At 36.0% G+C, this 16723-nt stretch overlaps 3 protein-coding genes across 3 annotated transcripts in view; all 3 read left to right on the top strand.

Moving 5' to 3' along the window:
* The window catches only part of ITGB3BP (integrin subunit beta 3 binding protein), a 92508-nt gene that overhangs the window by 31354 nt on the left and 44431 nt on the right, over positions 1 to 16723 (top strand). Inside the window, exon 3 of the mRNA XM_060119411.1 lies at positions 9541 to 9676. Coding sequence (XP_059975394.1) covers positions 9541 to 9676 — 136 coding nt within the window. The remainder of the gene's footprint in view (positions 1 to 9540; positions 9677 to 16723) is intronic.
* LOC132483474 (peroxiredoxin-1-like) lies at positions 10398 to 11455 on the top strand. Its single transcript, XM_060088774.1, has 2 exons — positions 10398 to 10479; positions 10709 to 11455. Exons 1-2 carry the CDS (start codon positions 10398 to 10400, stop codon positions 11224 to 11226), a joined length of 600 nt encoding a protein of 199 aa, XP_059944757.1. The 3' UTR covers positions 11227 to 11455.
* Positions 13297 to 13715, top strand: LOC132480252 (heat shock factor-binding protein 1-like). The gene has a single exon (XM_060084286.1). The coding sequence runs from the start codon at positions 13327 to 13329 to the stop codon at positions 13555 to 13557; it is 231 nt and encodes a 76-aa protein (XP_059940269.1). The 5' UTR covers positions 13297 to 13326; the 3' UTR covers positions 13558 to 13715.

Genomic DNA, 16723 nt, shown 5'->3' with positions numbered 1-16723 from the left:
GGGTTGTCTCCACTTTTTGACTATTATGAATAATGTTGTATATAACATTCTTGTACAATGTTTTGTATGAACATGTTTTCAGTTTTCTTGATTACATACCTAGGGGTGGAATTGGTGGGTCATACGGTAATTCTGTCTAACTTTTTGCAAAATTGCCAAACTCTTCTCTACAGCAGCTGTACCATTTTACATTCCCACTATCAGTGTATGAGGGTTCCATTTTCTCCACATCTCATCAACACTTGTTATTTTCTGAATTTTTGATTCTAGCCACCTTACTGGGTGTGGAGTGCTATCTCATTGTGGTTTTAATTTGCATTTCCCTGATGATGTTGAACATCTTCCCGTGTACTTATTGGCCATCTGTATATTTTCTTTGGAGAAATAACCTGTTCACATCTTTTGCCCATTTTTTAATTGGGTTGTCTTTTTACTGTTGAATTGTAAGAATTCTTTATGAATTCTGAATGCTGTTACCTTGTCAGATATATGATTTGCACATACTTTCATCGATTCTGTGTGTTGTCTTTTCACTTTCTTGATAGTATCCTTTGATACACAAAAGTTTTAAATTTTGATGAAGTCCAATTTACTTTTTCTTTGATTGCTTGTGCTTTTGGTGTCATATCTAAGAAACTATTGTGCAGTCTATGGTAATGCAAACTTTCACTATGTTTCTTTCTAAGAGTTTTATAGTTTTAGCACTTATGTTACATTAAGACCTTATTGAGTTCATTTTTGTACATGGTATGAGGTTAGGGGCATGTGGATATTCATTTGTCCTAGCACTGTTTGTTGAAAAGCTATTATTTCCCCCATTGAATGGCCTTAGAACCCTTGTTGAAGATCAGTTGACTATAAATTCATGGATTTATTTCTGGACTCTCAAATCTATTCCATTTGGTTGTAGATCTGAACTTATGCCACTAGCATTCTGTGTTGATTACTACAAGTTTTCAAAATAAAAATTTTTAATTACTATAAATTTGAAATTAGGAAGTGTGAGTCCTCCAACTTTGTTGTTCTTTTTCAAGATTGATTCTGTTGTTCCATATGCCTTGCAATTCCCTGTGAATTTTAGGGTCACCTTCTCATTTCTGAAAAAGAAAAATTTGTACTTTTGATAGGAATTACACTGAATCTGTCATTTTAAAATTAGTAGTTCTTCTAAACCATGAACACAGGATCTATTTCTATTTATTATGATTTTCTTTAATTTTTTTCAACAATGTTTTGTAGTTTTCGGTATACAAGTCTTATACTTTGGGGTTATATTTATTCCTCAGTGTTTTATTCTTTTTGGTGCTAATGTAAATGTTTTTATAATTTCACTTTAGATCGGTCATTGCTAGTGTATAGATACACAGCTAATTTTTGTATATTGATCATGTATTGTGTAACTTTGCTGAACTCGTGTATTAGCTCTAATACTTTCTTTTAGATTTTTTAGGATATTCTATATATCAGATCATGTCATTTTTCTTTCCCATCGGATGCCTTTTTTTCCTATTCTTGCTTATTGCCCTGGCTAGAACCTCCAGAACAATGTTGAGTAGAGTGGCAAGAACAGATATCATTGCCTTGTTCCTGATCTTAGGGGGAAAGCATCCAGTCTTTTACCATTAAATATGACGTTAGCTGTGAGTTTTTCCTAAATGCCCTCTGTCAGATTGAGACACTTCCCTTCTATTCCTAGTTTGATGATTATTTTTTATTATGAAAGAATTGCATTTTTGTCAAATTCTTTTTTGCATCTATTGAGATGATCGTGTGGGGTTTTTTTCCTTTATTCTATTAATATGATGTATTATATTGATTGGTTTTTGTATATTGAACCAACCTTGCTTTCACAGGATAAATCCCACTTGGTCGCAATATACAATTCTTATTTTTCTCTGGTTTCAGTTTGCAGGAATGTTGAGGATTTTTGCATCTGTATTCATAAGGGAGATTAGTCTGTACTTTTCTTTTAAGGTATTTGTCTGGTTCTAGTATCAGAGTAATGTGGTCTCATAGAATGCGTTAGGAAGTGTTCCCTGTTTTTGATAGAGTTTGAGAAGAATTGGTGTCAGTTCTTCTTTAAGTGTTGGTAGGATTCACCAGTGAAGCTCTCCAGCCCCACGCTTTTCTTTTTGACAAGTTTTCTGAATTGATCTAATCTCTTTACTTGCTATTGATGCATTCCAATTTTCCATTTCTTCATGATTCAGTCCTGGTAGGCTGTGTATTTTGGGGAATTTGTCCATTTCATCTAGATTATCTAATTTGTTGGCATACAATTGTTCATAGTATCCCCTTATAATACCTTTTATTTCTCCAAAGTCAGTGGTAATATCCACCCCCCATTCCTGATTTTAGTAATTTGATTCTCATTTCTTTCTTAGTCTAGATAAAGGTTTGTCAATTTTCTTTTCAAAGAACCAACTTTTAGATTCATTGATCTTCTCTATTTTCTTATTTTCCATTTCATTTCTTTTCTCTTTAATATTAGTATTTATTATTTCTTTCCTTCTGCTTCCTTTGGTTTTAGTTTGCTCTTTCTTGTTTCTTAAGGTGGAAGGATAAGTTATTGATTTGAGAGCTTTCTTCTTTCTTAATGTGTTTAACTTTCTCTCTGAGTACTGCTTTCTCTTCATCCCGTAAGTTTTTACACGTGTTGTGTTTCATTTTCATTCTCCTCAATGTATTTTCTAATTTCCCTTTTGATTGGTTATCTAGGAGTTTGTTAATTTCCATGTATTTTTGTATTTTCCAAATGTCCTTCTTTCTTTAATTTCTGATTTTATTCTGTTGTGATTAGAAAACATTCTTTACATGATCCAAATCTTTTTAAATTTACTGAGATTTGTTTTATGACCTAACATATCTTCTATCCTGGCTAATGTTACGTATGCACTTGAGAAGAATGCGTATTCTGCTTTCATTGGGTGGAGGGTTCGATAGATGTCTGTTAGGTCTTATTGGTATATAGTGTTGTTCAAGTCTTCTGTTTCCTTGCTGATTTTCTGCCTAGTTGGTCTATCCATTGTTGAAAGTGGGACACTGAAGTTTCCAACTATTATGGTTGAATTTTCTATTTCTTCCCTCAATTCTGCCAGTTTTTGCTCCTTGTATTTTGGGGCTGTCTTGTTAGATGTGTATGTGTGTGTATATTTATAATTGTTATATCTTCTTTTTTTCAGTATCAGTAAGTCTTTATTCATTGTGTTTTCTTGGAGAAAAGAAGAGGAAGGGGAAAGGATCAGCATATAGCAGAAGTATATAGCAGAAGTATATAGCAAAAGTATAGCAGAAAGGAAAAAAAACATCCATTAAAACCATAAACACACACTGGTGATAGATTCACCAAAGCCCAAGGGAGCTCAGTCTTCTGTAGTTCAGGAATGAGAGGAAGGTATCAGGGAAAGAACAAACAGGTTCATGCTATCCTTCCCTCCTTATAAATTCAACAGTTAGCACAAAGCTTTGGTTTCTAGTAGTAAACATGGAGTTACATTTGTCCATCTCCTATTAAACAGAAGTTTTGACTTAAATTTTTTGCATCTGCATAAAAGTTCCCGAGTGACTTGGATATATACATTCATCTTCCCTCTCTTGGTTTCCACCCCCTCTTTCTACATGAAAGCCCCCCATTGCTTCTCTCAATCCTATAATAGGAGATTAAGTAGGTTTGATCCATCCATATGCCAGTGTTAAGTGTTTTGCATGAATCTTATCAAGGAATAGTCTTGACTCACAAGGTTTGGCACAAGGGATGACGTATTCCTAACTTCTTCAGGTTTTTTTATACAAATCATTCAGGAGTTATGGAGACACTCAAGAATCTAATGAGTATGTCTGTGTAGTGTAGGAGTCAAGTTTTTAGGACAGAAGATCTGGTCTAAAATAGGAAATAGGGAAAGGAGAACCAAAAAAAGGATGATCTAAGGCTTTCCCTTTTTTTCAGCTTTATTGAGATATAATTGACCAAAATATAAGATATTTAAAGTGTACAATGTGATGATTTGATGTATATATTGTGAATATATATACACATTGTGTGTGTGTATATACACACACACACACACATTGTGAAAGGATTCCTCCCATCAAATTAATTAATGCATCCACTTCAAATTTTTCTTTTTTTCTTTTTCTTTTTTGGTGAGAACGTTTAAGTTCTACCCTTTTAGCAAATTTCAGTTACTGTACGATACAATGTTATCAGTTATAGTTACCATGTTATACATTAGATTCTCAGATGTATTCATCTTATAACTGAAAGTTTGTACCCTTTATCAACCTCTTTTTATTTCCCCCATCCCCCAGCCACTAACAACCACTTTTTTACTCTCTGTTTCTGTGAGTTGGACTTTATTTTTTTCCCCTATTAAGTGATACCGTGCAGTGTTTGTCTTTCTGTCTCTGTCTTATTTCACTCAGCATAATGTCCTCCAGATTCATCCATGATGTCACTAATAACAGGATTTCCCACTTTAAGAAGAGTGGCCCTAAGATGATATTCCAGATCCTTTTGGCTGGTACACAGTCCTCTGAAAGATACTTTGTCTTTTTTGCTTTCAATACAAAAAGAAATTTGTAAACAATTAAAAACCCAGCAGAACATTTAGAAAGATCAGTACATTATATTTACATAGTCTGAGTGACCTAACAGTCACCAAATCAGCAACTGTCCAGCTTTATAAATCTAAGACAAATAAAATGTTTAAATGGAAAATTAGCACATGAAAAAATGTTCAACATCATTAGTCATTGGAAATAACAAATTAAAACCACAAAGGAATACCATTCCCACTCACTTGAATAGCTAAATAAGAACAACAAAACAATGGCTTTAAAAATCAACACTGGAATGTCTAAAACAACCTAAACGTTGGTGAGGATGTGCAGCATTTGGAACTCTCATTTATTGATGGTAATTTAAGATGATACAAACACTTTAGAGAACTATTTAGCCTTTATTTTATATATAGAAAATAAATCTATATCCATCTTATAGTCTGGCAATTCCATTCCTGGGCTTCCCAAATAAATAAAATCATATATCTACAAAAGACATGTACAAAAATATTCTTTAGCACCTTAATTCATAATAGCCCCAAACTGGAAATAACCCAAATGGCCTTCGACAGGAGATTAGAAAAACAAATTCTGGTACATTTATACAAAGGAATAGTAAAATTAAAAGGAACACAATCTTACCAGTCACAACAACATAGATGATCTCAAGAACACATTGGAAAGAAGAAGCCAAACACAAGAGATGTAATTTATATGAAGTTCAAGAATAGGCAAAAATAGCTATGGTTATAGGAATTAGAAAGTGGTTGCTTCTGGGCTGCAGAGTGGGAATTGAGTGGAAATGGGTACAAGGGAATCTTCTGGGATGACAGAAATGTTCTTCATCTTGGGTGGTGGTCGCATCAGTGTATTACAGTTATCAGAACTCAGCAAGCCAGACAACTTAAGATCTGTGCATTTTATTGTAAGTAAATCATACTTCAATAAACAAAAATATATTTGAGGTAGGATTCACTTTCTATTCTGAAAAACTAGGAGGACATATGAAGGAATGATAATAGCCATGAAAATATATCTTTTAAAACTTATTGAAGACTACAGTGCAAGAGAGTAACAAAATGGTCATGTCTTTAATATTAAAATTAATATTTTAATGTCTTAAAATTGTGGAACAGTAGTGAGCACAAATAGAAACACCAGTGTATCAACTTTTTAGCCAATGTTTTATCTTTCCTGTTAAAACATTTTTATCAAAGTAAAATTTATAGATTGTGAAATTCACAGATCTTGAGTGTACAGTTCAATGAGTTTTAACAAATGTATATCCCTGGGTATCAAACACCCAATCAAGAAATAGAACATTGTCATCAGCACAGATCTAATAATATTGGTTATATCCTTTCCTTGCTGTCCCTGTAAGATCACTGGGTAAGTGCAAAATGCTTTTGTTCTCCATAACTTCCATTAGAAATAACAAAACCTAAACATTATTAGAGTCATTAAGGGTGATAATTGTGGCAACTGATAAAAAGTTAGTTGATATTTAGGACTCTTCTAGGAACCCTAGGCCCAAATCGTGAAAAATCCCTGAGACAGCTAGTATTTAAAGTTTTCTAATGTAAATTCTATAATAAGTACTAGTGATGTATAATACTGCCTTAGGTGAAACATTCCAATAACCTAATTAACCAGTATAAGATTATAAAGAATTGTCTCCCTTTAGCTACCCTAATTTTTCTTTTGCTTCTGCTTGTCCAAATACCTACAGTACCTGTATTTTTAAATATTTCAGTGATAGCATAGTCTAGTAGTTCATAATAATAATAGCAGATCCATTATATCCCACATTTCATCCTGAAAGAACCCTTAGTTAGTACTTTCTAGACTGTTTATAATAGGTAAAAATCAATAAAATACAGGCACCTTTTTGGTAGAATATGCTTTAAACAAGGTGATGAAGCAAGCTACAATTTGTGAAAGATATTGAAGGAGAATGTCATATATATTTGAAATTATGGAGAGAACATTCATTTCTTTTTTTCTGGGCAGAAAAATCAATGCCCAAATTTTAGTTTTGCTAATGTACAAGGTTTGACCTTACAAAAAGTACAGTGACATTTGGACTGATCCTAGACAGAATCTTTTTTTTTTTTTTTTTTTTTTTAGTGTGGCGGTAAATATCTTTGTCAATAAATATTACAAGCAGTTGTAAATTATTATAGAAAGTAGTTGTGACTTATCTGATTTCTATATCCTTATATTTTGTTTGCATCCTGAATTCTTTCCCTTCTCTAGCCAAATCTGTTCTTCTCACTTTTTCTACCTCTATTTTTCTCAAGGGCCTGGTAGGTAGCAATCATCATTGCTGAATGGGAAGACTTCCAGACTTCTCAATTAGTAGCTCAGTCTTCTCTCAAATCCCAGTCTTCTTAACTCTTCCTTTTGTAGGAGACTAATGAGAAGATCAAGTCCTTCAACGTTTGGGCGTTGGCAGAATGGAAATTCTTAGGATTCTAGGATCACTTTTAAGCATCTTCAGAGTTTAAAAATTAGAGGACCTTGGTTAAACTTTGAGAGAAAAAGAACTTAAAGAAGTAAGACTATGCATTTGTGTATATCAGTAGGCAGACATATAAAAATGCATTATTTACTGAAGATATTTATTTAGTGGGATAGTAGGGAAGGGTAGATTTTCTTTTTTCCCTCTAAGTACATTATGATTGTAGACAGATATTTTCCTTTTTAATCAACACAGATCAAAAAAAAAAAAAAAGAAAGCAAGCAAAAGAGAAGACTTAGTATTTTTAAGGTGAGGGGGAAAAATTTATATATATACACACACACACACACACACACACACACACACGTGCACACACACACAAAGACTTATTTTAAGAAAGCTAGAAAATTGTTTTCAAGGAGAAATGTATGATCTACAGTTGCAATGTTTAGATATTTGGCAATTGGAAAAATAATTTTTGGTGAAAATAGGAAAACAGATTGACGTAAATGTACATTAGGGTAGTGACTTTCATTTCTTGTACATACACAGTGAAATATTTCTGGGCAATAAATTCTTAGAAAAGTGGGGTTGGATTGGATAAATGTCATAGTTTATGACTGAATACTTATAAACAGCTGAAAACTCAAGATGGAGAGGTAATAATAACCACCTGTTAAAGAGACTTAAAAAAACCCTTTCACCTTACAAAAAAGATTACTTTAGAGCTATAACTTGATATTATAGTTTGATTTTTTTTAATATTGGTTACATTTGTGGCTACTGTGGATACATAAAATAAAAAATATAATGCCTTTTTTCCCCCAATACAAAGAAGTATCTATCATTTAAAATCTTACCTGTAAAAAAAAAAAAATTGATGCCATAGATTCTGGAACTAATACCAAGATTATTGAAAAAGGTGACATAGCTGCTATTTCTGCCATGGTGTCTTGAAAATAAAGAATAGGTGACAATGGAGAATTATATAACTATTTCAAGTCAGCAACCAAGCTAAAGTTTAATTCTACGGTGTTGCCAACATATCATGAACCTTCAGACCTTTTCTTTATCCCTAAATCTACCCTGTGCTGTCTGTTTCACCTCTAGATTTCAGGTTTTTCATACCTATTATTTTCACTTATCTAAGCCTCACCCTTCCTCTTCACAAGAATCCTTCTGTGAGATTACTGCAGCCCACTTTGGTTTTCCCTCTTCTCTGAATTTCTGTAGCAAGCATACTACCTTTAGACCTCTCCTCTGCTGTTTATGAGGCCAGAACAATTTGTCTCTTCCTATATGCACATTAGTTAGCAAATGCTGGGTGATTAGTAAGCATTATAGAAAATATGTTTTAAAAGAATTCAGGGGCTTCCCTGGTGGCGCAGTGGTTGAGAGTCCGCCTGCCGATGCAGGGGACACGGGTTCGTGCCCTGGTCCGGGAAGATCCCACATGCTGCAGAGCGGCTGGGCCCATGAGCCATGGCCGCTGAGCCTGCATGTCCGGAGCTTGTGCTCCGCAATGGGAGAGGCCACAACAGTGAGAGGCCCATGTACTGAAAAAAAAAAAAAAAAAGAATTCAGAAGAGCAAGCAATTAATAGTGTGATAATGGGTGTTTGGAGGAAGTGGATTGTGAATGAGGCCCCAAACCAAAGAAAGACAAGCTGAGACCCAAATATGCATAACCTAAGTGACTGGAACTACAGGCGTCAGTTAATAATAGATGAATGAACCAGTGAACAAATGAGTATATTCTGAGTAGAGTGGCCTGGCTAATTTTACTGGGCTGTTTCTTTTAAATCATTCATTCGTCATACATTTTTGAGTTCTATAGTACAAGGGTGAAATAATATTTATTTTCAGAAACTTAAATTCTAATGGGATATACAGAAATGTAATAAATTATTAGAATTTACTAACTCCAGTAAGAGGTATGAACAAGGTCTATGGGAACACAGAGGAGGAACTGCAGAGAAGATTTGTGTAGAATAGATCAAATTCTCAAAGGCCTTAAATGCCACACTCAATTGTTTGAACATTATTTTTGTTTTATCATTAAGATACTGTGTCAGAGCAACTTTGTGAAGGTTAAGGACACCACTAATCCTTCCTAGGATTTCCCTGTAGGTCTTACTAAGAGACACTTCTGAGAGTTTCTCTGGTCTAGGCCCATAATTATACTTCACGTTCAGCTAACAACAAATGTCAGGATGTATTTGGGAGAGTCAGCCATCTCTACTTGTTTGGAAATACCATCTCAGAAGGTAGTAACCATTTAATGTTAAAATTTCATAAAATCAAGTTGAGATGCCCTAATCAGTATGGAGACCAGAAAAATGTACATACCTTGAAATAACAGTGTTCACTTTGAAGATAATAATTGTGTATATTTAAAATCCGAAAAGAAAGATAAAGGAAAAGAGTATTAGTTTGAATTTTGCGAGTTTTTCAAATGTATTTCCAAAGATCTGTAACTAAACATAAGTATTTTTGTCCCAAATTAATATTTATTTCTAGTCATTTGATTCTTCAAAAATCACAAGGAAGATAAGTGTTACAGCCTATTCTCCAACAACTGGAACCTGTCAAATGAGCCCATTTGCTTCTCCCACAAGCTCTAAAGAACAAGAGAACAAAAATGAACCATCAAGTGGTTAGTTGAAAATTCTTTTCCACTTATTGTGAGATTTTTCTAGTTATTGGTTAAATCAGAATTTTGATTTAATAATATGTGGATCTTGCAGCTGATTTTTCTCTTTTTTCTTAAAGAATTCAACATAGAAAAGACTAGAATATAGGTAACACTTTGGACATAAATGTAAACTTTCTAGGTAAATGTAAACTTTCTAGGCAGTTATTTTAAAATGCTACTGCAGACTTTGTTCCCTTACTATCCCATCCATTAAATAGAAATTATGGCCTGACTGCCTTCAGCCACTATCAATTATAATGGTATAGCCCCTTAGCAAGCTATCCATCATGTGCATAAATTAAAGGGCACATAATTCAGGTAATGCTACACTACAGTTTAAGAGTGATACTTCTGAATGTTATTTTTATCCATGTTGTCCGTTTGGTTTTTTCCACATTTCCTGTGTCTTTATAGCTTGCTTTTATTTATTATATTTCATCCTCTTCCTTTACTATTTTAAATGCATTTGCAAAAGGTTTTTAGAATTTTCCATTAGAGAGTAACCTAATTTTAATATGAAATTCTTTATTTTAAAATATTGTTAGTTTAATTTTGACCACACATATTTCTTGCTCTCTGGTAGCTTATTGCTAAAATATTATTTTAAAAGATATAGAAATCTAGGCGTGTCTCCTTCCTGACTGTCCTCTGTAGTTTGTCTGTGAGAACTGCTGATAGCAATATGTCTTCAGGAAATGCCAAAATTGGGCACTGTGCCCCGCAGTTCAAAGCAACTGCTGTAATGCCAGATGGTCAGTTCAAAGGTATCAGCCTCGGGCTTCCCTGGTGGCGCAGTGGTTGAGAGTCCGCCTACCAATGCAGGGGACACGGGTTCGTGCCCCGGTCTGGGAAGATCCCACATGCTGTGGAGCGGCTGGGCCCGTGAGCCATGGCCGCTGAGCCTGTGCATCCGGAGCCTGTGCTCTGCAACGGGAGAGGCCCCAACAGTGAGAGGCCCGTGTACCGCAAAAAAAACCAAAAACCAAAACAAAGGTATCAGCCTATTTGACTACAAAGGAAAATATGTTGTGTTCTTCTTTTACCCTCTTGACTTCACCTTTGTGTGCCCCACGGAGATCATTGCTTTCAATGATAGGGCAGAAGAATTTAAGAAACTCAACTGCCAAGTGATTTGTGCTTCTGTGGATTCGCACTTCTGTCACCTGGCATGGATCAACACACCCAAGAAACAAGGAGGACTAGGACCCATGAACATTCCCTTGATACCAGACCCCAAGCGCACCATTGCTCAGGAGTATGGGGTCTTAAAGGCCGATGAAGGCATCTCATTCAGGGGCCTTTTTATTATTGATGATAAAGGTATCCTTCGACAGATCACCATAAATGACCTTCCTGTTGGCCGTTCTGTGGATGAGACACTGAGACTAGTTCAGGCTTTCCAGTTTACTGACAAACATGGGAAAGTGTGCCCAGCTGGCTGGAAGCCTGGCAGTGATACCATCAAGCCTGATGTCCAGAAAAGCAAAGAATATTTCTCTAAGCAGAAGTGAGCACTGGGCCATTTTAGGGCCAGGCTGCAGTAGGTGGCCATGAGAACAAAACCTCTTTTGTACTATTGTCATGCTTAAAACACAGGATCTTACACTCAGCCCAGATGTGGTGTGGGACAGGACAGGCGTTTCCTGCAGGGGTTGGGGAGGCCAGCCTTTCTTCCTCTGGAGGGAATGGCCTGAGCTGTATTATGGGGCAGGCAAACAGATGTGTATAGTAGTAGGGTATCACTTTTGGTCTTCTGTAGTTTTATTAAACTTGAGCTGAGAAAAAAAAATATATATATATAGAAATCTAGATTTCATAAGTTTAATTTTTAATATTGTAAAAGGTCATGAATCAGTGACATGTCAAGTTTTTATAATATAAAATATTAAGTAGGTTTAAATTTAATAAAATATATTTTAGATATGCTGTGATTAGCCTGATTCATATTTACTATTTAATATTTGAGTGCTAAGCATGTACTAGAAACTACAGAGAAACAAAGAAGTCTCCTCATTTTACCTAATTTGTTGTAATGAAACCTATAATGAGATCTTAAACTTTTTTTTTTTTTTTTTTTTTTTTGCGGTATGCGGGCCTCTCACTGTTGTGGCCTCCCCCGTTGCGGAGCACAGGCTCCGGACGCGCAGGCTCCGGACGCACAGGCTCAGCGGCCATGGCTCACAGGCCCAGCCGCTCCGCGGCATATGGGATCCTCCCAGACCGGGGCACGAACCCGTATCCCCTGCATCGGCAGGCGGACTCTCAACCACTTGCGCCACCAGGGAGGCCCAAGATCTTAAACTTTTGAACGACTTTTATTTTACTTTAATCAGGTGCTTTTTATCTTAAAGCTATCACTACTAGGTTTGCTTTCACAAAAATATATGAAGATGTATGTGTTTTCTTCAAGCTCTATATAGTTCTGGGTTTTTTTTCATTCACTTGATATATCTTTTGTTTAAAATTAAAAATTAATGCCTTAGAGAAAGAACATCTCTATCCTGAAATGTGAATAGATTTTAAGTGGATACGTACTCAATTTCCATATTGAAATTAAATATGGACTTAAGGGAACATTTCTTTTGCCCATAAAAAGATTGGTCACATGATCTCGGTTGACATTTAAGTGGATAATTATCACAGATTATAGTACTAGGTAAGCTCTTTTTTAAAAAGTCATATAGCAAGGGTTCCTGGGGTGCTGGTAATATTCTATTTCTATGTGATGGTTGTGCGAGTTCACGCTATAATTATTCATTAAACTGCACATACGTGTTTTACGTACTCTGATATATAGATCACACATACGGAAGTCTCAAAATAGGAGAATTCTGTCTAGGATCTTATATTGGATTATGTCATTTGTAATCATTACATTGCTTTTCCTAATATGTCATCTTATATGTGTTTTAGAAATAGGAAAGCCTGGGTCTTATAAAGTAATTTAAGTTCCAAATGAAGTCATAACTTCTGTTAACAATTCTCACTTTTTGAATATTGTACAAAACATAAGGTACAATTTAAATAAGCACTTTTACTTAAATAGCATTTTCAAGGACATTTTAGGTGCTACTCACTTCCCATCACACTTAGGATATATAAGTCAAAACGTTATCATGACTTTCAGGGCTATATGTCATCTAATACCTGACTACCTCACCTGCCTCATTTTCTGCTGCCCTTCCGATGTTTACAGTACTTTAGCCACTCTTACTTTCTGGCTATTTGTCAATAGTGCTGAGCCTGTTGCCTCCACAAGAACTACACTTGCACTTTTCTCAATCTCAAATATTCTTCCTCCAGGTATTTATATGTACTTTCTGTATTCATTTGAATCACATACTATGTGAACAGGTGACAATATTAACTTAAAATCTATTTATAGTTATAAAAGGAAGAAAAATGTGGTTCTAAGTCTTCCCTCTACTTAGACTCTACATGGCCCACAAATGGGGTGCATGCTTCCAGTTTATACATTTAAGATACACACATACGGGGCGTCTGCGTATGACAGACGTATGACATATGGGCGTCTGCGTATGGGCGTATGACAAATGGAAGTGTAGGTGACGATGGTCTGAGACAGCACCGCCAAGCTGGGAACCGGGGAGATGGCAGAGGCTGAACCCAAGACCGTGCAGGTTCTCACCTCGGTGGTGCAGACACTCCTGCAACAGATGAAAGATAAATTTCAGACCATGTCTGACCAGATCATTGGAAGAATTGATGACATGAGCAGTCGCATTGATAGCCTGGAGAAAAACATCACAGACCTTATGACACAGGCCGGGGTGGAAGAGCTGGATGGGGAAAGCAGGATCCCTGCCACACAGAAGAGTTGAAGGTTGCTCATCTGCACTGGAATCTGGAACACCCTTTTTACAAGCCAAGAGAAGCCGGACGGCTTTTTGCAACTAACTACTCTGTGTAGACAGGTTTTATATTATAAAGTGTGCATTCTTCTTACCACATACTATAGAGTTAGTTTATAGAATGATTTCCCTCCCCTGCCCCCCATGTTTCCTGAACATGGTAACTTCACGTCTTGGACCTTGGTCAGTTGTGCCATTAAACACTAAAACTTTGGCGGTTCCTGCATACAATTGTCAAATTTTTAGTGTATTTTTGTGAAGTCATTTTTCTTCTATCATTCCCTTTGTAGTAGTTGCTGTTTGATAAAAGTTGCTATGTAATTTGTTTTATTAGACATAGGGTAGATCCTTGGTTATAATAAGATTTTGTGAAGTAAGGCATTGATAGTTAAGGTTCTTTGATCCTCAGAGTGACTATTGAGTGAACACCAAATAGTATGTTGGCGATACTTTCCAAGTGGTTAAAAACATTTAAAATTGTGTATTCAGAAATATCTGGCACTACTCTGTCGCCAAAACTCGGAATGGAACCACGATTTTATGTCTGAGTCCCTGAGGTCAGATGCTACAGTAACAAAGCCACTTTACTGTTAGCATTTTAAAATACGGACAATGACAGAGTTGCCTGATGTGATGAGGTTTTCAGCAGTTAGAGTTTTGCATGAGGTTTGAACCTTCAGTAGGACCCTACCTTGTCCATCTACAGCAGTTACCATAGGAAATCTGGCAGGACTTTACAACTAAGCTACTCCATCTTTTGAGCTACTGGCTGGGAAAAGAAACAAAAGGAATACAGACCATGTTAAATCCATGCCTACTAAATAACTAGCAGTAGGCTTGAGTTTTTAAGAAATACTGTTTCTTTAAACTGTTTCTTACCTAAATTCGAGGAGAGTAGTGGCTTTATTATTGATGATGGAAGACAGGGAAAATGACTCCTGTGGCTCAGCCGTACAGTGTCAGGAGTGCTGAGCTCAGAGGCAGTGTTGATGGGAAGGAGACGCATGCAACTGTCACAGCAGGATGATTTTGTATAGAGAATATGGAAGAAATTGAGGAATGGAACAGTGCTTTGGAGAGGGAAACCCCTAGTCAACACAGCATGATTTTTTTAAAGTTTCCTATGTCACTAGTCCTAATTGTTTGTATTGCAAATATATAATAATATTAAGGAATAATTTGTCCTATTTATAAATTATATGGGGAACACAGAGGAGTCTGTTTCTTCTGGGATAAAATGAATTCCCCACTGTTATCACCGAGCTGCAGAAACTTCCTCACTGGGCCAGTAGGTTGTGCTGCGAGGTGTGGCCCTGAAAGCCCAGAGCCGGCTGGACTCAGGGACTGGGTGGAACTGCGTGCAAGATGCTTCCAAGCCTGGGAAATGGCAAGTGGGCCATCAGGATGTAAGCAGTTGGCTTCCTTAAGTAACAGGAAGGTTTCAGAGGAAGCTCCCCTGACCAAAAATACCTGCCGTGAATAAAGATGCCTGAAATCCTGCTTTAAAAAAAAAAAAAAAAGATACACACACACACACACACACACACTTATTTATCATCATATATATTAATTACATTTATGTATGTTTGTGTGTGTGTATCATTATACTGCTATCCCCTCCCCTACCCCTTAGCAAATTTTTCCAAACTAGTATCCTTTTCAGAGGAGAGGAAAGATGGTAGAATTTTCTGTTCCTTTACTCCCAAGATTGCATCAGACTTATTTTTCAATAGTTGGGGTAGGGCTTCCCTGGTGGTGCAGTGGTTGGGAGTCCGCCTGCCGATGCGGGGGACATGGGTTCGTGCCCCGGTCCGGGAGGATCCCACGTGCCGCGGAGCGGCTGGGCCCATAGGCCATGGCCACTGAGCCTGCGCGTCCGGAGCCTGTGCTCCGCAACGGGAGAGGCCACAACAGTGAGAGGCACGCGTACCACAAAAAAAAAAAAAAGTTGGGGTAGAAGGATAAACAACAAATTTGCATAGTCAAAGAGAGTACTTGTAAATTAGACAATAGATCTGTAGAGATCACCCAGACTGTAGCAATGTAACAGCACAGAGAGATAAAGAGATGGAGTATATGATAAAACAGTAAGGACAAATAATGGATAGAACAAGCTCCAACATATGTCAAATAGGAGTTGTACAAAGAGGAAATAGAATGGAGCAGAGGCAATATCTAAGATATATGGACTATCGGTTTTTTCATAATTGAGGAAAGATAGGAATTTCCAGATCAGACTAGCATGCTTCATCTGAGCAGGATGAAATAAAACAAATTAAAACAAATTCACACCTAATCATATGGTAAAAACGCAGAACGTCAAAGACAAAGAGAAAGTTTTAATGACAGCTTGACAGTAGACTTCTCATCAGTATCTATAGGCTGCAGCAGGAAATGGAGTAATAATACCAACTGAAAGTCACAGCTGAACTTTTTATTCAGGAAGTAAGAATGAAGTAAAGGTATTTTCAGACAGTCTGAGAGAATTTACCATTCACAGATATTCCCTGAAAGGATTACTAAAGAATGTACTTCTGTAAGTGTGTGCTCATAATTGAGCCTCAAATAAAGGAATGAAATGCAAAGAGCAATGGTAAAAAAAATAAATTAGCAAACACGTTGGTCGATCTATAAATCTAGTTATAAAACTGTGATTACAAATCTTGCTGACTATAAAGCAAAACAAAAACAACTTGATAGGGGGTTGAAAACAAATACTAATAGACCATAATAGCATGGGCGATATATGAGGAAGCAGAAAGGAATTAAAAATTTTAAGGTCCTTGTAATTTTCAGGGAGCAGATGGAATATCTGTCACTTGACTTTTTAATTGTATTTTTGTTTACTTGCCTGTAAAATGGGGAAAATAATAATATCTACCTCAGGATTGTTGTGAGAATTAAAAGAATTAATGTACAAAAAGGACTTAGAATAGTGCTTGGCATATAGTAAGTGTTCAATACATATTTTAGCTATACTTTAAAATATTATACTTTAAGAAAAGACGTCAGATGATTTAATGTAAAAGTATAAAAAAACAGTGAATATTAGCTTTTTTAAAAAGCTAAGAGTTGGTATAAGAATATTAATATTAATATAGACCAAAATAGACTTTAAGACAAAAAGGCTTTATTG

The sequence above is a fragment of the Mesoplodon densirostris genome, chromosome 2, assembly GCF_025265405.1.
Source record: "Mesoplodon densirostris isolate mMesDen1 chromosome 2, mMesDen1 primary haplotype, whole genome shotgun sequence".
Lineage (NCBI taxonomy): Eukaryota > Metazoa > Chordata > Mammalia > Artiodactyla > Ziphiidae > Mesoplodon > Mesoplodon densirostris.
This window is presented reverse-complemented; position numbering and strand designations above follow the sequence as displayed.